The sequence below is a fragment of the Coffea eugenioides genome, chromosome 4 (assembly GCF_003713205.1).
Source record: "Coffea eugenioides isolate CCC68of chromosome 4, Ceug_1.0, whole genome shotgun sequence".
Taxonomy (NCBI): domain Eukaryota; kingdom Viridiplantae; phylum Streptophyta; class Magnoliopsida; order Gentianales; family Rubiaceae; genus Coffea; species Coffea eugenioides.
The window spans coordinates 9,684,777-9,709,725 of record NC_040038.1 but is presented as its reverse complement, the minus strand read 5'-3'; the positions used below and the strand labels follow the sequence as shown (position 1 = coordinate 9,709,725).

General features: G+C 36.2%; 3 protein-coding genes across 9 annotated transcripts; 2 read left to right on the top strand and 1 right to left on the bottom strand.

Annotated features, from left to right (window-relative positions):
• The first annotated feature begins 2,854 nt into the window (after positions 1 to 2,854).
• LOC113768798 (potassium channel SKOR-like) lies at positions 2,855 to 9,717 on the top strand. Of its 7 annotated transcripts, none has more exons than XM_027313290.1 (14): positions 3,281 to 3,364; positions 4,237 to 4,322; positions 4,411 to 4,461; positions 4,774 to 4,837; positions 5,241 to 5,580; positions 5,843 to 6,138; positions 6,331 to 6,411; positions 6,815 to 6,913; positions 7,317 to 7,538; positions 7,752 to 7,949; positions 8,218 to 8,293; positions 8,390 to 8,684; positions 9,145 to 9,266; positions 9,377 to 9,717. In XM_027313290.1, the coding sequence occupies exons 2-14, from the start codon at positions 4,270 to 4,272 to the stop codon at positions 9,628 to 9,630; spliced, it is 2,151 nt and encodes a 716-aa protein (XP_027169091.1). In that variant the 5' UTR covers positions 3,281 to 3,364; positions 4,237 to 4,269; the 3' UTR covers positions 9,631 to 9,717. The 7 variants fall into 7 exon arrangements, with proteins under 7 accessions (XP_027169088.1, XP_027169087.1, XP_027169089.1 ...); XM_027313293.1 differs by lacking the exon at positions 3,281 to 3,364 and adding an exon at positions 3,697 to 3,859; XM_027313292.1 differs by lacking the exon at positions 3,281 to 3,364 and adding an exon at positions 3,971 to 4,061.
• Positions 9,718 to 14,234: 4,517 nt separating this feature from the next.
• LOC113768356 lies at positions 14,235 to 16,865 on the top strand. Its single transcript, XM_027312683.1, has 4 exons — positions 14,235 to 14,515; positions 14,654 to 14,736; positions 16,270 to 16,325; positions 16,430 to 16,865. The coding sequence occupies exons 1-4, from the start codon at positions 14,344 to 14,346 to the stop codon at positions 16,506 to 16,508; spliced, it is 390 nt and encodes a 129-aa protein (XP_027168484.1). The 5' UTR covers positions 14,235 to 14,343; the 3' UTR covers positions 16,509 to 16,865.
• A 425-nt stretch (positions 16,866 to 17,290) lies between these two features.
• Positions 17,291 to 23,829, bottom strand: LOC113767540 (extra-large guanine nucleotide-binding protein 3-like). The gene is made up of 8 exons (XM_027311664.1): positions 22,707 to 23,829; positions 22,481 to 22,618; positions 21,570 to 21,674; positions 21,270 to 21,455; positions 20,034 to 20,220; positions 19,507 to 19,751; positions 18,078 to 18,247; positions 17,291 to 17,974 (listed from the first exon to the last, which is right to left on the bottom strand). The coding sequence occupies exons 1-8, from the start codon at positions 23,619 to 23,621 to the stop codon at positions 17,395 to 17,397; spliced, it is 2,526 nt and encodes an 841-aa protein (XP_027167465.1). The 5' UTR covers positions 23,622 to 23,829; the 3' UTR covers positions 17,291 to 17,394.
• Positions 23,830 to 24,949: the final 1,120 nt, after the last annotated feature.

Below are 24,949 nucleotides of genomic sequence, written 5' to 3'. Positions count from 1 at the left end.
CAAAATTGTGTGGATCCCACACATGTTGTTAAAATCGAGATACAAGATGAAATCTGAACTATACAAATTTTTTTGATCAAATTTTAGCCGTGAATTGCTCAGGAACGGTCCTTCTTATGGCTGTCCTGCCCCATTTCCATATTCAACAGACTTCGCTGATCGATCAGTGCTATATTCTGGACAAAATCACCATCAACAAAATGGCGACCACAGCTGGGGATACAAGCTTTGGGATTAAGGAATATGCCAATAATGACAAGAAGAAAAGATGAGTGAATGATTGATGAGACAGAATGGCATTGAAAATGTGCAGGCTCCGTTTGGATTAGCTGTTTTTGGAGTTGTTTTTCAAAACAGCACTGTAGCATTTCGTTTTTGAAATACAAGTCCGTTTGGATTAATTGTTTTTGGGATTGTTTTTCAAAAACTATATGAAAAACTTTTACTGTAGATGTTTTTTGGATTATTTTTAGAGGTATTTTTAAAACATATTTTTGAGTATTTTTATAATTTATAATTTTTATATTTATATACATTTATGCATTTATAATACATTGATAAATAAATATATTTGTATATTTATATAAAAATATATAAATGCATTATATTATATGTAATACATAATATAAATATATTTATAAATGTATAAATGAATATTATACATATGTATAAATTATAAATTATAAATTATAAATTTTATATTTTTATATAAACATACATTTATGCATTTATAAATATTTATAAATGTATATATTTATATAAAAATATATAAATGTATTATATTATATATAATACATAATATAAATGTATTTATAAATGTATAAGTGTATATTATTATAAATGTCTAAATTATAAATGAATATTATATAAATGTATAAATTAATATATTATAAATATAAATTAATATTATGTATAAATGTAATTAATATAATTAATATAAATGTATAAATGTATTTATATTATGTATAAATGATGTATATTAATATAAATGTATAAATGTATTATATATATATATAATACATATATATAAATGTATATTTAATATATATAATACATTATAATATTATTATGGCATATAATGTATAATATATATAATATATAATATATATTATATTAAATATAATTTATATAATATATAATATTTATATAAAAATATAAAAATATTTTCAATTTAAATAAAAAAAAATATATTATAATAATGTATAAATATATATATAAATATATTAATATATATAATAACATTAAGAATTGTATAAATATTATAATATGTGATGAGGAGATGAAGGTGGAGGGATTTCCCTTATGCCAATCAATGATGAAGAACATTTACAACTAATAAGCTGGTAATAATTATCAAGATTGCTAATAAAGTTTGCTTTGATTTCACTTTGGTGTTGTAAATTATTATAATTCAATAATGAACTTGAAATGACTTCAATGTTGTATCAAGTATAACTAACTCTGTGTCAAGTTTCATCTAATCAATATCTTGTTTGTAGGGCTAAACTAGGGTTGCAAAGAAGCTGAGTTAAATTGAGTTTTGGCCTGATCGAATCTAATCTCGACTTAATTTTACTGAACTCGAGTTTAATTCAACGAACTCTCAATATAAAACTCAAACTCGATCTCAAATTTAAACCAAGTCGAGTTTGAGTTCAATCTCAAATTTGAACCGAGTCAAGTTTGAGTTCGAGCTTTAAAAATAATCATTTTTATTTTTTAAAAAATAAATAAAATATTAATTTTTTAAATAAATAATAAAATATTATGATTTTTTAAAATAAATAATAAAATAATAAAAATAAATAATTTACATATATATATATATGTCAATTTTACTAGTATTAAAATATATATAAAAAAAAAAACAAACACACACGCACCCACACGCAGAGTGGAGGTCTCCAAATTGCACTCGCTGCCCTCACCACACTGGCCCATGACTTTGTGAATTATTTATAACAGGTTCACAGAGGTTGACAAGGAAGGTAGTCTGAATATACACAGTTCTTTTGGCTTTGTTAAAGCATTAGTTATTCTCTAAATTATTCTGACTTGGTTCAGAGCCACAGTTATTCCACTCCATGCTTGTAACGGTCAACATCAACGCGTGAGGTTTCAAAAGTTTATGCTAGGTTCAAAGTTAAGTATCTCTTCGAAAATGCTTACAATTTAAACTTTTAGAATTATATTTTTTTTTTCTCGTGCTGACTCAAAAAATTGGAGGGTTACTGTTGGAAAGAAGAATACTAATGGTTTCTATCAAGTGGCAAGGCCAAACTAAACTTTACAGATAATGCTCAAAAAATTTTACACTAAACTGATAACTACCTACTAAAAATTCTTAAATTTTACTAATAGTTATAAGTAATTATTGGATCGCTATACCTTCCACACATTTTTATTTTGTTAAATTCTCTGCATAAATTTAAAATTAATTTCATATAAATAATTATTTTTTATAGAATAGTGTGTTTTTATTAGTTGCAAGCACACCGTAAGTGTGCCTTACCAACTATTTTATGATTTACCTTTTTTTTTTTTTTTTTCAGAATACAAATGGAATCCATTGCTTTTGCTATTAGGAGAAGAGAATCCAAGCTTGAGCCCCTTAAATAGCACTTTCACTTTAAGCTGGTTTACTTGATCTTGATATTCCTTGCACGAAAAGGGAAAACATTATTGACATCAAGATTTTAAGCTGGTTTATTCTTTGATCTTGATATTCCATTTTTTACTGCACAAATGAAGAAAAATGGAAGGAATTTTTTTGAAAAGGAAACAAAAGAAAACATTATTGACTTATCAAGATTTTATTCCTTGTCCAGACTAGAGTATTCATGTATTCTTTAACCACCACAAGAAAAGTGTAACGTAGTCCGACACCATGAATGTAGAATCATGGGCACAAAACAACGTAGGCATTTTCATTATCGCCTGTCGAGTCAGTGAAAAGGAAACTCAATCATGATAAGCCAGGATATATTCCTGGTACTGCAATGAATTGATATTCACATATTTATGGTTGGTTCAGGCATTCTTGGGTTGCACAATCAGTATAATAAGGAGTTTCCATATATATATTTTTTGTCGTCCAAGAAGTAGGAAAGCTGTGATATATGGAAATGCAGAGTAGCAGTGGAATAGGTAGAGGTGGTAAAAGTGCTGAGTCAGAAGATGAAGAGTTTGAAGTGGAGGACCTTCAGGAGCCCACCGAATCTACTTGGAAGAACTATTTCAGGTTGATTTGGAATTGCTCTGGAGTACTTGATCAGTCCATTAACAGTAGAAGTGGAAATGGCAGAGAAATCACCACAAGAGGTAGAGGCCATTCTCATGGATTTGTTATTGAACCTAACAACAGGTATGATCTAACTTTTTCTGTTGTGTGTTTATCGTTTTAATTTTTTTTTTGGAGGGTTCAAGCTTCTGCAATTGGGCTTGTGTGGTGGAGATATATGATATGTACTTTGTAGACATCTTAACTTAGCCTGTATGGTGGTAGTGGATGGTGGATGATTTTGTGGTCTTAAATATTAGTAGTCCTTAAAAGTGGGGAAAGCAACTGTTCTGGATAATACGAGGCTCATACGAGGTCACATCACACCAAACACCTCAATTTGTTGTGGAAAAATATGCAATATCAACTTAGGACTTGGGTAGATACAATTGTTAATAGTTTTGATAGATGGAGTAACTCTAGGATTAGTTCGAAATTGGAATTTGTTATGCAGATTTTTTATAAACATTGCAATTGCATTCACGGAGGCAGACAACATATGTAAATCTGATACATATGTGTGTCTAGCAAACTCTGAGTCATTGCTCACCTTTTGCATGGTTGAGTGTACGTGCAAATGTAAGCTTGATTTTGAACCATTCGAACTACTGATCTGGTCGGAAACTGTAAAATTAGACTATTTCGGAAATATTTCTGGGAACAAAATTTTTTTGGCAACAAAGCTGATTTTTTTTCTTGACCTTCTTGAGTGCAATGCCGCCCTTTCTGAATCTCATACTTTCCATATAGAGAAGAATGGTTCAGGCCCTAAATTCTCAAGGTGATTTGCTTTAAAGTGAGGTTGATCAAAGTATTGTAAACTCAGATGCAAAGCTTTGCTTTGGCATTTTGAACTTCCATTTTCCATGTTTGTTTTGTTTTGTTTAAACTAAATCATTCTCATCATCTTTTGTCTTTAAACCAAATAGGAAGCTAAGGTAACAAATTCAATGCAGGTGGTATCAATTGTGGACACACTTCATATTGTTATGGGCAGTGTACTCATCCTTCTTCACCCCCCTGGAATTTGCCTTCTTCAGAGGTCTTCCTGAGAACCTCTTTCTTCTAGACATTGCTGGACAATTTGCTTTCCTTATAGATATTGTCGTACGCTTCTTTGTTGCCTACAGACAACCACACTCTCATTGCATGGTCTATAGTCACAGCCGCATTGCTATACGGTTAGTTCTAAGCACTTACAGTGCATATAAGTAATTCTGCATTTTTTGCAATATCATTTTCTCCTGGAGCTTCTTTTTCCTTTCTGCATTACCTATATAATGAATTCCAAATTTATACATAGCCCCGCATGGCAATCATTGAACTGTCAGATCTGAAGCAAGCACGTTTATTAATAAGACAGCTGAACAGACTGAGATAAAACGAATTTTCACTTGTCAACCATGAAATGCATCAAAGTACATTTATTTGATCACTTTGAATTAGCTTTATTTGTGTATGTAGTAATATGATGAACTGCAACATTCATGCAGCTACTTGAAATCCCAGTTTATGCTTGATCTTCTTGGTTGCTTTCCATGGGACTACATTTACAAGGTAATAACTAACTCAGTAATTCATCTATTGCATATATATTTGCGATCCTCTTATTGTGTGTTCTTTTTTCCCCTTAATTTCTACATTTTTTCTTTCTCCATTAGTAGGTGATTATAAGTTCTGTTAATACTTTTGAACTTGTTCATTTAACCAGTCGAACTTTTGATTACTGAACTGATGTTGTTGCTAGATTTCCAAGTTTAATTACTTGATTTTCGTATCCAAATGATTTTGAACCTAAAATAGGACCACGTTTTGACCAGTCTGAAGCAGATCGGGATGTTGCAGTTTACTAATATTAATGATCCTCATACTCATAAAGCTTGTTACAATGTTGAGCATTATATATTTGGAGCCATCATGCATATATACACTGATCACAGTAACCTATTTTTATGATTAGGCTTCTGGGAGAAAGGAGCCAGTCAGGTACCTGCTATGGATCAGGCTTAGCAGGGCGCTTAGAGTGACAGACTTTTTTAAAAAGCTTGAGAAAGACATCCGCATCAATTATCTTTTCGCCAGGATCATAAACCTTTTTGTTGTTGAGTTATATTGCACACATACGGCTGCCTGCATCTTTTACTATCTTGCTACCACTCTGCCTCCATCAGAGGAAGGTTATACATGGATAGGAAGTTTACAAATGGGAAGCTACAAATATACACACTTCAGAGAGATTGATCTTTGGACCCGTTATATAACCTCACTTTACTTTGCTGTTGTTACTATGGTTACTGTTGGTATGCTACCCTCTTGGTTTTCTTTCTTCATCTCATTGAATAGTAATGTCGTGTATTAAGTATATCATGCATTTTCTTGAGTAGTTGGTTAAACGTTCTGATCTACTGCTAGTTCATCTGAACGTATTCACTTTGGCTTGTAGTTTTACTACCTCTTTTGAATTGTAAACCTTAGTGTTGCTTTTCCTTTATCAAGCTTGCTCATGTTGTTCTCTGCATGGACTTACTGACCTAAATCCTTCTTTTGTCACTTGTGCCACAGGTTATGGGGATATTCATGCTGTCAACACAAAAGAAATGATATTCGTCATGATATATGTTTCTTTTGACATGATTCTGGGGGCTTATTTGCTGGGTAACATGACAGCATTGATAGTGAAAGGATCCAAAACTGAGAGATTCAGGGATGCAATGGCTGATCTCATTAGTTTCATGAACAGAAACAGGCTCGGAAAGGACCTAAGAATGGAGATAGAAAGACATGTTCGATTACAATACGAGAGTGGTTATACTAGTGCTTCTGCTCTTCAGGATCTTCCGGTATCTATCAGGACTAAGGTATCTGCAGTTTGTTTCATCACTAAAAGCCTCAATTACCTGTCCTAAGACTTTAGATCGTCCAAACCATATCTCTATTCTTGACATTGTTTGGCAACTTGTATGCGTAACGCATGAAGTCATGTCCAAAACTGATAAACTGCATGTCTTGAGCTTAAATGATTGTTGACAAAAACAGTTTCTCTTTTACAGGTTTCACAAAAGTCATACGAGCCGTACATTAGAAAGGTTCCACTTCTCAAAGGATGCTCAGATGAGATTATCAATCATATGGTAAGTCAAGTTCTCTAGATTGTATGCTACAAATGTCCTGTCGTTCTACATCTTCTAAGTGGTGTCTTGTACAGCTCTAATATGCCCTCTCTCCGACAATCACGAGTCACTTTTAGCTGTTAAATATTGGAAAAACGATGATTGACAGAACTAAACCCTTCTAAAATTACCATGAAAAAATCAGTGTTCTGAGATTGTAGGACACTTGGAGGTAAAGTATAATTTTTTGCAATGTGTTTCTTATCTCTTTGGGCGCAAAGTCCTAATCTGTCTGCTTTCTTTGCGTTCACATAATAGCTTAGTGGAAGCCCGTTCAAAAATCCTTGTTAAATGGAGGAGATAAAAATCAATCTCTGTGTGAAGTTTGGGGAAATTAGCATTTCTCACTTCTTTGATCCTGCAGGCCCTCAATGTCCATGAAGAATTTTTCCTTCCAGGAGAACTGATTATAGAACAAGGAAGTATGGCTGATCAACTGTACTTCGTTTGTCACGGGAAACTGGTATGGCTTTTACTGTTCAGCAATTTATCATTTGAACTTATTTCACGTATATATGATCACGGATGAAATAGAAGTAAATATGAAATAGCTGGCTGGATTTTTGTGTGAGTTTGCCAGCGCATATAGTGCATGTGGGAAAAAAGTGACTCTTACTTTCAAATTCAATGAGCAAATAAGAGATAATTTGCAAGTTATAGTGTTATGTTGATATTGACAAACTGCATTTTGCAGAAAGGTATCATCAATATATACAAATCCCATACGCCAGTACTCTAAATAGCATGCCTAATACAGAGAAGAGTCATGGCATTTAAGTCAGGCTATGCGACAAGAAACCTTCAAATTTCTCTCAAAAGATAGTTTTTACTATGTCCTTTATCAACAGAGTCTGACGTTTTTGTAGGATGAAGTCCGAAGATATGAAAATGAAAGAGAGGAACCACTCTTGAGTCTTGAAACTCACAGTACATTTGGTGAAGTTTCGGTTCTTTGTAATGTCCCAATACCATACACAATCCGAGTTGTTCAATTATGTAGACTACTGCGAATTGACAAGCAGCATTTCCTGGATATCCTTGATACATACTTTCTTGATGGCCGGATAATCATCAATAATCTCCTTGAGGTATGTTCTTAACACGGCTTCATGCTTTCCCATTTGTTGATTTTTCTATTCATATTTTTTTCCCGGATTCTGCTGTTTGGAACCGGCATGCGTGTTAGTTTTAGGAGAGTATTTAGTCTGCCTATAAGAGATCCCAAATTCTGCATTTTGTTTTCCGGGAATTCTAAATATTGAAAGAAGAATTTAACATTTTGTATTGTCTTTGATGTTCAGGGTGTTCAGGGGAAGGAATCAAACATAGAAAATATCATAAAGGAATCTAAGACCACACTTCATATTGCAAAACATGAATCTGAGTTGGCTATGAAATTAAACTGTGCTACATATGATGGAGATCTTTATCGACTACGGTGTTTTATTGGAGCAGGAGCAGATCCAAATATGTCTGATTACAATGATAGGTCACCTCTGGTATGTCAAGTTAACACCGAAATACCCTGATATCACAATATTGTATAATTGGAATCTTCTCTGTCCTGGATTTCATAACCTTATCAGAAGCCAACAAGAGTTTGTGTTTTCCTTGTATGTTGATTATACTAACTTGTTATCTGTTACTTCGCGAGGCTTATCTTGCGAAATTTCCAGCGTCGTCTACTAGAAAGCAACTTTATTGGGCAATCAAAGGACTCTGATAATGATATATGACTTGAAAAAATATTGCATGTTTTCGTGACAGCACGTTGCTGCTCGGAAGGGTTATGAAGATATAGCTCAGTTCCTTATTGAAAAGGATGCAAATGTCAATGCCAAAGGTGAGCTTCTTGCAAATGTTCCTTTCGCAATTGTCATAGTTTTGTTATGAAAGATTGAAGAAAGGGAAACTCATTTTAGCTCAAATCTTGCCTCAGATTATTTCGGAAACACCCCGCTGCTGGAAGCAGTCAGGAATGAGCACGATGAAGTGGCTTCCTTGCTCGTCAATGCGGGGGCAACACTAATGCTAGATCATGTTGGAACTTTTCTCTGTGAGGCAGTTGCAAGCAGAGAATTAGAATTTCTGAAGCGACTATTGTTCAATGGTGCAAATCCTAATGCCAAAAATTTTGACATGAGGACGCCACTGCACATTGCTGCATCAGAAGGATTATATCCAGCATCAGTCTCCCTTTTAGAAGCTGGAGCCAGTGTCCTTTCAGTAGACAGGTAAGACACAAGTTCGTCTCGAGCTACAAACTTCACTAATCTAGAATGATCCCAGCAAAAAGCACTGTCAATCCATAGACTAAATCACTCATCGAACAGAATCTGCTTTTCAAACAAATGCCTAACATGTCCTCAAAGCTTGGCTTTGCGATCTAGTATTCAGCATTTCAGCTATTAATAAACCAGCTATTATTTTTCTGACAGCTTCTTGACACGTTAAATGGTATGCATTCTTTTCAAAATCAGTTGTAAGTTGGTTCTCGTCGTAACAAAATATATGCAAAGATAGTATTATATTTGGTGGCAAGTTCATACTTAAGTAACCTGGCTGCAACACAGTGTATTGATCTCTGCTTGCAGAGCATCCATGTTTCCCCTAACTTACAAATCCTGTCTTCTGATATCAGTTCTGTCATCTCTCAAATCGGTAATGCTAGTTGGGGCAATGTGTTGTTTGCAGATGGGGCAAAACTCCAGTAGATGAAGCCCGAGTGGGTGGAAACAAGAGCCTAATTAATCTGCTGGAGAATGCAAAGCGTGCTCAGTTATCAGAATTTTCTGAATCCTTTGAAAGAAACCAAGGTAATGCAATCACCAAATTTTAGAAGTACCTTATCAGGATCTCTCTCTCATAATTTTGATTTAAGTGTAATTCTATGTTGTTCATCCAATCTTTCTTTGCTCCTTTGCAGGCTCAGTTATAATAGAGCAAGAACAAAGGAAATGTACAGTGTTCCCCTCTCATCCCTGGGATAATTTAGATGGCAGAAGAACTGGAGTTGTTTTATGGGTTCCACAGAATATGGATGATCTCATTAGAACCGCAAAGGAACAATTGAAAGTTTACAATGGTTCCTGCATATTATCAGAAAATGGTGGCAAGATTCTTGATGTTAGAATGATCTCTGATAATCAAAATTTGTTTCTAGTTAATGAAGCATCATAGATAAACGTACATAAACTATGCAGTAGTAGAACCAAGACCTTTGTTCGGGGATGCAATAATTTTAGTTTCAACTTACAAATTACAATACATGGTTTGTGGACTTTTGTGACAACTAAGTATTTCTCACAACTTTACTAGACGCGCACCAGTTTCTTCCATGTTACAAAAATTATAAAAATAACAAATTGATGCAGCTTGTGATTTATGATGTGTAGTAGTTATCACGTCAAGTAATAGAATAAAATTGCAAAGCGCTCAAAAGTATGCTTAAGGTTACAAGATATAGATTCCTCTATATATAAGATTCGCAGAGGAAGTACATGGTCAAATTTTCACTAGAATATTTGGTTCACTTGCAATTTTGTGGCTGGACACACAAATAAAGTTTAATATTAAGAAAACAAAATTTAGTAGAAGTAGTATAATAATAGCTTTGTGAAATATGTTTTAACACTTTTGTGTTTTTTGGGTTGGGGGGGGTTTGCAAAAGTGAAGTAATATTGGAAAACTAAAATTTTGTTCGGTTATTTTGTAGTTGTCAAAAAATTGAGGGGTTGCAATTGAAATAAAGATGGCTCCACCCTTTTAACTATGCCTTTAAGATTTAAAGGTGTAAAATCTCTCTCGATGATACTAAATCCATACCACTAAAACCTAATTCTACACTTGATATAACTTTTAATAATACTTTTAATGCTAATAGTACGAGTTACTATTACTCGTAATACAAGTCATTAATGCATTAGCAGTATGGATTTAGAGTGTAGGGGTATAGGCTTAGCACATCCCAATCTTTTTTTTTTTTTTTGTCAACACAGAGGTATCTGGTGTCCATGGACTGATTACCGTATGATCCAACTATTCCTCTGCGGGTCGGGAGAGGCTGCCCAACATCACCGACCGTTGCACCCAGGATTCAAACCTTTGCGTGGTACTCACCTAACTAGGCTACTACCACCAGCTTTGGCCTGAGGGGCTACATCCCAATCTTGTATGTCTATTATTGTTGTAGCCCTGCTGCTTTCAACTTGTATCATATACATACAGGCACATTTTCGTTTAATTTCATACTTCAATATTTAGTAGTACTTGACTAGCATGTATTGAATTTTGTATTTCATACTTCATTGATAAGAATAGTTTGGTTATTTTCAAGTTGCCAAAAAGATAATTGCTCCAACAATATATGGTTGTATCTATCACATCATTTGTTTTTCCTTGTAACATTAATAGGTGTCCTATCAAATATCTGTCTATTAAATGTTTATCCTTGTACTTTAATTTATTCCTTACTTGGGCTCTTGGAACATTTATTTTCATACTAAATGGCGAACTACTTTTCTTTCAGAAAACAAAAAAAAAAAACTTTTTAAACAATTCGAACCATATATGTAGTAGTATCAGTTTTCGCATGGTAAGCATGTCAATTTCTAGGCTAAAATTCTTCTTTACTTTTCCAAAAATAAGTTCCTAATTTTGTGTATACAATGAGTCTTCAAACAGGCTCCCAGGGATAGAAGTTCCATCCCCTCCCCAACCACCATCGCCGCCACCGCCAATCACACCTTGCACCAAATTTTGCCCCACCGGTTGTCCTCCACCTTCGACAAATCCTTGCATCGCAGAATTCATCAGGCCACTCGTCGTGTGCCCCACCGGCGAAACATAGCCCAATTGCCCCGCACTTGCAGTATGCATCAAAACATTAGGCCTCACAACTGGTGGCCCATGCATTACCTGCTCCATTGGCCAGTAGTTCCCCAATTGCCCCGTACTTGCACTGGCCATTGAAACATCAGGCCCCGCTATAGTTGGCCCACTCAAAATCGGGCCCACCCCCATCAAGGCCATATCTGTCGGCCCCATCTGTGGTCTGTGGGTACTGTTATCTGCAACCATTCTTGCGCTATGCATGGACTGTTGATGGGCTGGTTGGGCCGATTGACCTAAGCCGACTTGGTTATGAATATACCGAGTAGGAAACGGTCCTTGATGCTCTAGAAAATGACTCGCCATCGCGGATGCCGGTGCACTTACGGGTGCACCAGCAGGTGTAGGTGTTGGTGTCATGCCCTGACCTTGAAATTGAACCACCGTCCCGAACGACGACCCTGGGGTACTTACTTGTGTCGGCGCGGTCGTCGTCGGGGTCGGGACGGTGGTGCAATCCAAATGGACATCAAACTCACATGCACTGCATCTATAAAGCCATTGTTTTGATCCAAACTTGTGGCAAACATCGCAAGAGAACCCTTTGGCATTACCATAAGGGTTTGTAAAAGTGAGCTCAAGCTGGCAAAAATGGGACGGGTGAGTGAACCTTAATGGCTTAGAAGCACACAAAACATGAAGATCATATTCACAGCTACCACAATGGTAGCTGAACCCATTGCCTCGTCGGTTACACGCATCGCAGTTGAATATGCCCCCCGCATATGCAGCGACAGGGAGGAGGGTGAGGACGTGGTTCTTGTGGGCGGGGTGGTTGAAGACTCGAGGAAATTGGGCACAGCTTACATGGAGAGAAAAGTTGCAGGGGCGACAGATGTACATGTTTTCGGTTGATGGAAGTTGGCAAGCTGAACAACGAAGAATTGTCGTCGTTGTTGTTGAGTCTGTTGGCATTAGGGTTTGCTGATGAGATTGGAAAGAAGTAGTGCTGCTCCATAGCTCTAGCTCGTGAGGATGGCTGAAATGCTTCATTTTGGGAGATGGGGCATTGTCTATCCTCCCCATTTTGGTCGTCTGAAATATAGGAAGGGAGAGTTATTGTTCAGGTTGGAGCAATTAAGGTAAGTATAGTGAGTACGGCCAAGTTGGATGTTTGACTTTTTTGAGGTTTGGCCGAGTCAATCCCCCAGTTTCAACGCGGCTGTTTGCAGGAGCTTAATGTGTATCAGTGGATTGAGCTGGCTTTAGGCTGACTTTGTTCATCTTGATAAGGATTATTTAATGAGTCATAAGGAACAAATCGAATTAATGAGCTCCCATTAATAAACCATCATTGCTTGAGAATTTTTTTTTTTTTGGGCCTTTTTTGGATAGAAAAAAAAGTTGGACTGGACTTCGGTTACCACCGTGAAACCATAGCCAAGGCAATTGCCAAGTCGCCTAAAGTGGTACTTTCAAATTATCCACTGACACAATCCTCTCACACACAGCAGTAGTGAGATTCGAACATACAATTTTTTGTGAAAAAAATAATTCGTTTTTATTAATCGAGCCAATTTATACTGACGGGAATTTTTTATTTTTTATTTTTATCAAGTATCGTCTCGAGTAAGATAGCGTAAGAAGAAAATTTCCCGTCCACATCAAAAACATCCGCAAAAGTAGTTACACATGGTAGTCAAAAATTAATACTGGAGTATGATTTGGTCATAAAAACAGAAGCATCAACAGAAGTCAAATATCCTTCTTCCCCTCGACCGCTGCTCTGTCTCAGACTTTTGTTGGGTACCTGGCAAAGCGGCAAACGAATCAAGAAGGTTAAAGAATCCAGAAACATTTTATCATCCATGACTTGGTCTATAATTTTAAAGTTTGCAAAGACTTAATCATATACAAGTGCTTACCAAGAAAACTGCTTGCCCATTGAATGATGTGAGAAGTAACACTTTTGACTTCTTAGGATAAACTCGTTTGTTCTTCGTTGACAATGCGCAGTTGGTACTTGTCTTCATTTTGCATGGAGTGAAATTCTGAAAAAAAAAATTAAAAATTAAAACGTATTAGTTTCTTGTAAAAGATTTTTATCATCTTTTTCGTAGGATGGCATACGTTTATTGCCATCAAGAGCAATATTTACAAAAGACAAAAGCAATAGTTACTACTTAGGAGGCTACCTGCAGCCTGCTAGGGACGTAATGTGCCGATAGTGAAGGCTTCAGTTGGACTAAAAGAAATAGAGGCAAGGCTTTTTTTTTCTTTTTTTGGGGGGTGATATTGTAGTGATCGTTTTCAATTTGGAAACAATAGGGACTATTGTTCACTAAATCTGTCACTTTGCATCATAAACACATTTTTCACTTCCATTTTTATTTTACATGCCTTAAAAAAAAAGTACTACAGCAAATTTTTTAAAATTTATTCCAAATAATCTCCTATCCAAACACATAATATTCCGATTTTTCACGGACAGAGGTTAAGTTTCAAGTTCAATGTATAATTTGGTCCTGCAATTATTCATATGACATCCACAATTGAATTCTAATAATATTCTCTCATAACGTTGACTATGAAAATTAGTGATACTAATTGTCCAATAATCTTTTACAACACTGTATGATTAATGGCAAAAAAATAAATAAGAAATAACTGGGCCGGGTGGCTTGTCAGTGACTATTCCACACCCAATTACGAGCCCAAGTACTAGCAATCTTTTGAAGGTTGCTTCTTATGTGGAGCAAGAACTGAGTCCATAGGCCCAACAAGCTCAATGGACAAGCTATATTTGAAGTAAGCTCGATCCCCACTCCCTTTAGGCAATAAAGCCCATACTATCCTTCATCTCTTTATCATTTATTATTTTTATTTTTATTATTATTATTATTATTTTTATTTTCCCATTATTATTATTTTGGCTTTTTTTATGATTCTAATCTTGCAAAGTCTAAAGAACCTTCTTCTACACTTGGCTATTAAGCAAGCGAAGCAAATCCCAAAAACCCAAAACAGACCAAATAAAAGAAAGAGAAAAAATCGAAGTCGAAAATGGCTCTGCAATGGATTATACTGACGTACGTTGTCGCGGCGGAGGCGGCGACGGCGATCCTTTTAACTGTACCGACGCCGAAGGTCATAAAATCAAAGATGGTATCCCTTGTTTCCCTTGTTCTTCAGCCTTCACTCTTCATCGTCCCCTTCTCCGTTTTCCAGCTCATGGGTGAGGGCTTTGTTTTCATTTGTTTAGCAGTTTTATTTGCTTATAATTTCGTACTCGCTTTTAGTTTTTATTTGCTTCCACTGAGTTTATATATTTCGGGTTATTTATTTTTCAATTTTATTTTGAAAATGTTGATAGATATATACTGGAAGCAAGAGCACAGATTGATGTGTACTGGAGAGACCTGCACTGCTTCTGAGAGGGATCGCTATGAGAAATCGGTAACAATGTTTTTTTTTTTTTTATGAATTTACTTTGAAGACTAGATTGGATATGAGTGTTTGTTCTACTTGCACCATTTGTGGGCTGTTATACTTGGTTTGCTAGATTGGATGTGATTGCTTGGAATGTGAGAATTTATTGACCAAATGGGTTTATACTGGATGGGAAATTTTAGGTTTCTTTTAATTTTATTGGTTGCAGTTTGTTTGTTGTATATCATTTGATCAGCTATTTGGGACATTTGGTTGTAGGAGTTCTCTGTGGGAGCCTCTTGGACGACTGACTTGAATTTTGGAATTGAGTGGTAGAGTGTTAGAAGGAGCGATAGATGTAGTTCTTTCTGGAAATTGGGTTTCTGTTATCTGGTAATCGGATTATGTAGATTCTCTAAAGCATGTAAATGTCATGATGTGGAACTGGGCTATTTTTTTTGTATATATAAGATTAGTAAGTGTTGAAAGAGAATGAAGCATTTAAAATTCATTGCGGTGGTATAGGAGAGCATGAGGTATGTCATGCAATGAAGTGGACTAACAGTGATGTTGCTGTAGGCTGAGAAAAATCTTGATTCTTCACTTTTCATTTCTTAAGGCTGTTTCACTTAAAGCTGCATTGAAAATAGAATTGAGTAATTCAAGACAAAGAAGGGGTAAACTTCATTCACCAGGATTCAAAGAGCAGCTTTTCGTTGTGGTTCATACTACCTCTACTCTGTACTGGTCATGACGTGATCCACCAAGTTATACATTAATTCAAAAATTTTTATTTATATGTAAATATGAAATGTCTTTAAGAATTATTGACTGTTTAAATGAGTTTTAGGCAGGGTTCAGGTTGTCTTGTCCCTCACATGTCATTAATTTTCTCTTGTTCCCGATGGATTGGTGTCCTAGTCTGTATTCCAATGGCTGTCACACCATTTGTTTCTACATTGGCACTAATCAAGCTTCGATAGTATTTCAGATAGCACTGATGGACTAGAACATCATAAGTTTAAGTGAATTGTCTTCTGATGAATATGCAAAAACTACCTATTAAGGGTGCCTGAAAGTTATATGAATTTGTTGTCTCTCCGGTAACACTAATTTGTGCTAGTGTTTGATGACAAATGAGGATTTGATCCCATGTAAACCACCTCCCAGTTTTCTTTAGGTCTCCTACGTTGTTCCCTGGCACCCAAACTTCTGCACATCTTGGTCCATAATGTTCTAAGATCTGGACCTGCCATTATTTTCTTATGGCAATAAACTCCAGTACTTTCATGTTGAAATGCTTTTGGTTTGCTAGAGTTTCCTCGGATTGTTTTTGATCCACGTAGATTACTTCAATTGCTCTTGGTAGTGTAATTGGCCTATGTTTTAGCTGTTTGGTGAACATAACCTACTGTAACACACGCTCTGTGTGTGTGTGTCTCCATGTGCTTTTGTATGAGTGTGCATTACCGCTCAATGAAGCTCCATGTATGCTTACACTTTCCCCAGAAGAAGCCAATTTCTTTTGGACCTCTAATTTGGATTGTTTGGTGTCTGCAGATCTACAAGGCTCAAAGGAATGTGATTCTGTGTGCTGCAGCTGTCTTCCTGTATTGGTGCATACAGCACCCCCTGAACCTTGCTCCATGTTTTTGTTGTGTCCTTCTCTGTTTCTCTTCAGCGGTGAAGTCATTCCCTTTTCTTCCTCGTATTTGTGCAGGTGTATCTACCGCATTTGCAAGTATTACAAGGACATCCAGAGCATGGAGGAGGTAGAGAGGAGGTACAAAGATGAATAGCTTATCATGCCACGCTCTACTTCAGCTTAGATGGGAACATTTCAGGCTTCTTCCAGCTCTGTGGAACTACAGATTTACAATTAAGAAATTCCCATGCTATACTACTATTATTGCAGTGGTATTCAGTAGGTTTCTTGTATTGAAATTTTTGTGCTAAATCTCCCTTTTATCGGGCATTGAGGTCCGAAACTCGACATCACTGGTGACTAGAGCACCAGAGTCAGTTGTGTACTGTTCGTTGTCAATTCACTGTGTCTTGGCGATAATGCCATCTTGATGCTTTCTCCTGTTTCTGGATTAACGAAGGAAGCATGATGCAGAAAATAAAAGATCTACTGGCAAACTTGATATGCAAAATGCTGGCAAATAGAACTAGTCTACCAACCAAATTATGCACGGGTCATCATAACAGTAAAACATTGACAAATAAATTTCTACTGTACGTTAGCCAGTTTCTTTTCTTTTTCAGTGCCTTCACTTCTTTAGCATCCGCTACCCGGGAATGCTCGCAATGGAAGCGTTTGTCTATCGTTTCCTAATTCGCTTGAAAGCTTTCATTTACAGTTCATTGGGAGGTTTTTTTAACACCTGACCCACTACGGAAACTTGATTCATTGCATCTTTTTTCTCGATTCTGTGTCTTCCTGGGCCAGAATGATTTATTTATTCAACGACTTTATATTAAAATTTAGGGAACTCTGAATCCGGGCTTTTATTCTTCATGAATGATGGGGGAATGCAGTAAAACTCCCGAACAATATGAACTTGTCAACTAATAAAGGTTGGGGCACGAACGTTCTTCTTTTGAACAATATGATGAACTCGTCAACTGGTCTCCTTGAATTCTCAAGGGCTGAGCCAGACATTTCTGTACAGTTTTAAAGTCTCAGCCTCCCCTAATATTAGGAGATGAACTCCTTTCTGGACTATAAAATGAATCGTTCTCGTAAATCCCATAAACATTTCTAGCCTCCTCATCCCACTTGATGATTTCTCTTATGTACTTGAAAGCATCATGAACTGATTCACTATCACGACCATTGGTCTGCCTGACAAACAGCTTCTTTCGGGTGATTGAAGTATAGAGCAACTTGAATTTGACAGCAATGTAGTAATAAGCTTGATGTGCCAGGGATTGACTGTTGTGATGAGGTTTCGAAGGGCTGAAGTCAGAGAACCACTCACAAACTGATAACGGAACCAGGTTGATTTTCTCCTCGAAGGCATCATACTTGTTTAGGAGAAGCACAAAAGGGATGTCCTCAAAGGAAGGATGTCTCGCTAAACTCTCGAACAAATATCTACTTGCCAACAATTTATTGGAGAAAGGACAAGTATCATGAGCCACCATCTGGTCATAATCACTCAAGGAAACACAGTAGACTAGGGCTCTAAAACCTTCAAACATTTCAAGCCATTTGCTGCTGTCAAGCAATCCCTTGGAACTGATACGGATCAGTTGATACCTGAATAAATTTGTAAAAGAAAACAAGAGAGATTATCTCAGAAGAAGCAGTAATGTCAAAAAGAATTTTGTTACCATATAAAAGAACTTCTCGAGGGGATTACTTGGATGATGGAGGGTGTACTTCAGAGTTGTCATTGCCTGTTTCCGACATGGTACTGTGATCATCTGATGAGAATTCAAACAGGGCAAGACCATTGTTTGGAATGACTCCTTCAGCATTCAAAATATCTTCTTCTGAAGGTTCATATTCATTACTTGATATCTCAATGGCCTGTCAAATGTCATAGACCAGTAAGTTTTGAGATACAGAGTAGTTAATTTTCATATTAAAAAGTACAGACCAATTTGGACTGGAGCTCTTGGTTATCACGAGATCCAATCCAGGTCATGTAATAACTTTGAATGTACTCTGAATTAGTCAGATGGGATGACAGAAAGTCTTGATAGGGAACTCACATATATGTTCTCTGCTTCCTTCTTGTTTAAAATCATTTAAGATAGGGAACTCACATGGTTCAGACTATTTTGCTGGAACTACTTAATGCTCAAACTCTTCCTTAAGACAAGTCAGACTTCCGTATCTATTTATTAGAGAAATTGCTTCTGCCAAGCATTACAAAAGCATTGCTCAAGAAATTGCTTTTGCCGAGCATTACAAAAGCAGTACCTAAACATTGGAAAAGAAGGTTTTACTTCCCTCTTGCTTAAGCCAACCGAACATCCAGTCGCTGTCCAAAATTTTGTTTTTATTCACCATTCAAACCTCATTATCTACCGTGACCATCTCACTGATTTCAGTGTCAGTAACCAATGCAAGGAATGTTACAATTTGATTTGCTTTTAAGCAGCACAATATCAGGGAATCAATTGAGGAAAAATGTGCCAATTGTAACTTCATTTAATATCAGGTTAAGAAAATATTGCTAAACATACTATTGATAAATAAATCAATAGGTAGTAAATTTCTACCAAGGAAATTGCTTCAGATTGATGGCCAATTCAGCACTCCTTCAGTTAATGAAAGTAGCCTAAGAACATATAACGAGATGATTTCTTCATTTGAAGATCACTGGTATATAATAAGAAAAGGATATCAAAATTAATATGAGCAAATGAATTATCGCATGCTTGAAGCACCATGATTCTGGTAACCTCTACCAAGGGAACGGTAAAGTCTATAACAAAGCAATTTAAAAAAGTACAAGAAGTTCTGACACAGGTGAACTGGGGAATTTCATGCAACTTAATGCAAAAAATTGGAAAAAAGAGATATTAGCAGTCAAGTGAACCAATAAATTTTACAGAACCAGAAAAAGATTAGTATTAGTGTTTAAGCTGGTATAATAAAAGTCCCTAATTCCTACAACTAAAATGTGCATGCTACCAACATGTAAATCAAGAAAAAGAAAAAATAAATTTTTAAAAGTTGGAGTCATGGTTTGATGTCACAGATTTACTCAAAGATCATGTCACAAAGAGACCAATTTACTCAAAGATCATGTCACAAAGAGACCAAAGAATTTATCATACCCGATCTAAGAAATATTTTGCAACATCTGGGAGACAGTGAAGTTCCTCCCTTCGTTTGTAAGTTTCCTGAATGGCAGGATCCTTCCAAACTTCATCTGCAATAGGAGCATACTCACGTGCTGCTGCAGGGAAGAAAGTATCCAAATCTCCTCTAGCCACGGTGTCCAACAACCAGTCAGAAAAATTCCTCAACCTTTTTTCGATTGAATACACAGACTTTCTTTGTCTATCAGGCGAAATACCACCTAGAAAGATCTAACTTTGTTAGACAACTAGAAGATCAGTTCAAGTTGAGTCAAAAAAAAAAAAAAGCTATCTTAGGTTAAGGATAGTGCCAAAGCTGTGAACCTCATGGATGGATGTCTGGACCTTTTTAACATTCATGATGGTTATAGCTTGACAAGATGAAACATCAAGGCCACCATCAGTGGAAAAAGAGTCCACTAGGCATTCAGCAAAGTGAATGTGCATCTTCAAACATGTGATGCTTATATTTTTAAAGAACCCTGAAAAAGAAAAAGACATACCAGCACTGGAATGGAGGGACTCTTCAGCAGTCAAACCCTGAGCCTTTTCTGCCAAAAGGGCCTCATCTTCAAAGTGTTCTCGCCCCTCAAGCAAGACACTCAAGTATCTGTATACGTTACTTTGAATCAGAAGTTTGATATCTTGTAGTTCTTGAGCACTGAATTGGTTTCCATATATGAACTTCATCTATTACATGAAAAAGCATAGAAGGCATATAAGTCAAAAAAGCGTGGAAACACAGAGAGTACCAAATTTAGGCTAACAGTCCTACTCTCAAGCATGTCTGCCTTAGGTAGAACCAAACAACTATACGTTATACAACTGATGCACACTGAGAAAACAATTCCTTGAGAAAGGAACTTGAAAATTCTGAATGAAGGTATTGTGATATTTGGTAGAATGCCAGAGGCCTCGACAAGAAACAATAGAAGCTAGGAAGCAAACTAATGCCAAATTTTATGTCTATCAATTATAGCAGTTCTTGCAGGACCAGTAGGTGGGGCACAGAAAAAAGGAAGAGCAGTATACTGGTAAGAGGAACAGAAAAACCACCAGGAAGCTCCTAGCTTCATGTGTATAACCTATTGAGGCAAACTAATCCTCTGCAAGGTGCTGAATCTTTTTTTTTTTTTGTAATGACCAAGTCCCCATCAAAAACTTCAATACTAAACTGATTCTCATGTAGCACAAAAATAACAAGAGAACAAACATAAGCCATTTTGCATTCCCTATTAAAACTTAGAATAAAGACATTCAAAGTTGCAATATATAGAGTTTACATTGTAATAGGTCTTTCCTGCTCCCTTAGTTGAAGAATTCTATTTCTGTTGAAAGTCAGATTTGGGTGATGAATGAAACACCAACCTCATGAGTTTTACTTCACATTATGCCTTTGACTAGAACAAATACAAGAAGACAATGAAATGTTCAAAATTGAGGTAATCATTAACTTCTGTGATTATAAGATTCATCGCAAATACCTAAAACAAGTAAAAAAGATTAATTGTAAATAAACAAAGAATAATATGACTGATGAATGAAACACCATCTTCCTGAGTTTTACTTCACATTATGCCTTTGACTAGAATAAATACAAGAAGACAATGAAATGTTCAAAATTGGGAGAATCATTAACTTCTGTGATTGTAAGATTGATCACGGATACCTAAAACAAGTAAAAAGATTAATTGTAAATAAACAAACAATAATATTACAGAATTAAATATGGAGAACACCTGCTTGAAGATAGTGCTTGTCCCAGAGCCCTCCAACCCCAAGAGCAGAAGTTTATGAACTTTCCCTGGCTCCAAGTACTTACCCACAGGTCTACCTGAAAAAGTAGTCTGATCTTCCTTGGCCCAACGAGCATTTCCAAATGGTACAGGCAACGACAATAATGAACAAATCAGACGTGTGGTCGCCTGCCTAAAAAAAACCCACTTCAACTCATAACTATTAATTTGTCACCTTTAACCAGCATATTATGAAAATTAACATGAAGAAAAAAAATATTTTTCCATAGGTGATGAGAGAACCTTTTCCCATATGTTTCCTCTGATGTTTTTTTGGCCTTCTTCTTCATAGCTACCATCCTCATACAACCAAAAGTGAGTACCACGAGGACATTGTACATTGGCTAGCTGAAAAAAACAGAAGAACACAAATCAAGTTTTAGGAGCATGAGGCCTAGGGTTTCCCCGTCTTTATGATAAATACACCAGAGTAAGCCATGGAAACAAATTCTAAGAAAGAAATTCAATCTATGAGGATAGAAGGCAAAGGGAGGCTGGGCAGAGTAAGGAATCAAGGGACGTTCTTCTAGTTTAAGCCTCATATACTATGGATGTAACGGAAGCAAAACTTCTAAATGTTAGGTGTATTACATATATCTAACCATCAAATCCGAGAATTTCATAGGAAAATGCGGTGCTTAGTGATGCATTGCAGCTAAGAGCTTTATCTCATGGCAATAGTCAATGAAGCAAGCTCACCAATAACCAAATTTTTTTATTAAAAAAGTTAGCAGAAATTAGTCATGTTTGATTTAATAATTAATTTGTAGAAAAATATTCTGTACAATTTAAGAATTTAAAGCATGAGAAAATAGTGCTCACTGGAATGCATCCAGACATTATTTAAACTTCTCTCACTTCTTACTCAAATTGCTATATTCAAGAGCCCTCTAAAGGAATGACCAAGACCAATCTTGTCAGATAGATAGTGCATTTCCAGGAAGCCAGAAGAGTAAACAAGATTGTATAGGTGATAAAACTTCAATTGTAAATGTTAAACTGTGTATAAAGCTGACCATGTACCAAGAGCTATTCAGTTGGTCACTAGAATCCAAAGCGAAACCGTACTAATTTGCAACAACTGGAAAAGAATAGAAAGAAAATAATCCACCCCTAAATGACAAATACCACGCTATCCAGTGTATCGACCATACCTTCAGTATTCTGAGCTCAGGTTTTGTGATCTCTCGGCCATTAATATAAACCTTTGTATTCCCATTACTGGCATTATTCAGAAGCTTTCCACCAACTTTCAAATTTGCACTTATAAAGCTAACTGGTTTCTCTCCATCCTGTATCAACAAACAATAGTAATCAGTCAAAACATCATATCTCATATACAACGACAAATATACCAAAAATCAAACTCATTTTCTTCACCTTGCCCCAAAGTCCAGAATCATTGTCGTACCAATACCGCCCTGGTCTCAAATCACATGGAGGATGGGCACATCCCATAACCTCCACCAACTCCTCTTCCTTCAACGGCCTGCCATTGACCACAACCTGTTCAGAACGAATCTGATTAGCAGAACATTCTTTCTCTGCCTTCATAATGTGGCTTATTTCCAAAGGACTACAAATACTAGCCAGCAACCTCGAGCACCTCCCCAATTTTTCCCTATTTGCCTCATCAATCGGCTTGCCAATGCACCCTACACACTTCCTTCCCTCAGGCATTGAACCCATTGCTTTCAGTACACAATGCCTACAGTACTCTGCACCACACACCATACACACTTCCCTCTTCTCCCTAATCAAAACCAACCACCCCCCTTCTCCGCACCTACTACAACGCTTAACTTTTGCTCCAATCTTTCCCTTATCAATTCTATCATTAGTATCAAAATTAGCCGAAAAATCTACAGATTTACCGTCATCAACCTTAGTATCACAACTACTAAATAGAAAATTACCGGGTACAGAGCAAGATGAAAAGGAGCTTCTTGATTTTTCATCAGAACTATCACGATTTCGAGCAATGCTAGAAACTAAGTTACTATTTTTCCGAGAGATCAAAAGGGAATTATGGGTTTTAAATGATGAGGAAAACTTAAGAGGTTTAGGAATACTAATACAAGTAGAAGAAGGTAAGCAAGGAGGAGGACCCTGATATTCTACTGTAATAGAGTAGTCTAGGTGGTCCTCGTCCGGTACCGGAGCTCCGGCCGGTAGCATTTTCCGGAGAAGCTCCTCCCATTTGTTAGTACTAGCACCAGTAGTAGCATCTGATTCGGACAATTCCGCTGATGATGCTGGTGATGATTCTTGATTTTTCAACTCTGCAGCGGCCATTGTTTGTGAAGAGAAAAAATTTGATTAAGCTGGGTGCATTTCCAACGATGATTCTCCAGGTGTTGATTCTTGGTCGGCCATATTTAGTATTTTTTTCCCAGAATGATCGATGGTGATGGAGATGGGGTTGGAAAATTGATCAAATGGGGTCCGTTGGTTAGAAAGTACCATTTAAAACTGGAGGAAAGATTAATTAAAGGGGTGGTGGTTTGAGGTTGGTTGATTGTGGAAAAGTATAGTTTTGTTGCTGTTTTGGATTTTTTCTTCGCACGAGAGGAAGCGGAAATAAATGAGCGAAGTAAGGAACGGAAACCTGAGAGGATCCGATGTGACAGCGGTCACAAGTCAAAGGGAGGTGAGTCATAGATTTGCCTGTCAGTATCTGTTCGACTTCGACAATTCGTCGTGCGTCGTGCTTAGGGCGTTTGGGTGTGATTCACATGTTACATCAGCATTCTAATTTATAATAAATTACATTCCACATGGTATCATAGTATGGATTTACAATTAAATCAAATTTTTATTTTAATAATACACAACTCATATCTCGTAAATAAATAAAATAATTTTTTTAAAAAATAATTTCATTATTTTTGAAGTTACCCACAATGCTGCATTTGAAAATTATAAATCAAGCACTTGCAAGCATCTTGTCATCATCCACACCATGGAATGCGTTAACAATCAGGTTCTTTCACCACCTCATTGGCGAGAATAATAATATTTTCCACCCCATGTTGTGTTGAATGCGGTGGAAATTGAGAGCTCGACATTGATTCCATTGGTGTTTCATTTTCTTGCTGGCCAACGTCCTTATCTTTGACGGAGTTTTTAAACCCCCACAATCCATACCAAGGATATAATAGTCCGATGTGCAGTGATTTCCCATAGTCGGATTAAAATAAGTAGGTGGCGGATACATGGGAATTGGATATGGAAAATTTGATGGGTTTTGGAAATTTGATGGATGGTTGGAAGTGGATAAATTTAGGGGATATGCATAATTTTGCACATTTATAAGAATACCAGAAAATGAGAAATTTGGATAATTTGGGAAATTTTGGTGGTTTTGATTTTGTGAGGAGGATGAATTTTCTATATTTGGAGCATTTAACATATTTCTAAAACTATTAAAATTCTCATCCATAATCACAAAATATTGAAATTTTAGAAAATTGTGCAAATAGATTGACGAAAATGAGTGAGAGAGTAAGAGAAATAATAGAGTAGGATAGTGAGATATGACAAAAAAAAAAAAAAGGTTTCTTGTATGTTTATATAGAGAGAACCAAAAATTGAACGTTAAAAAAAAAATTTTAACCGTTGTC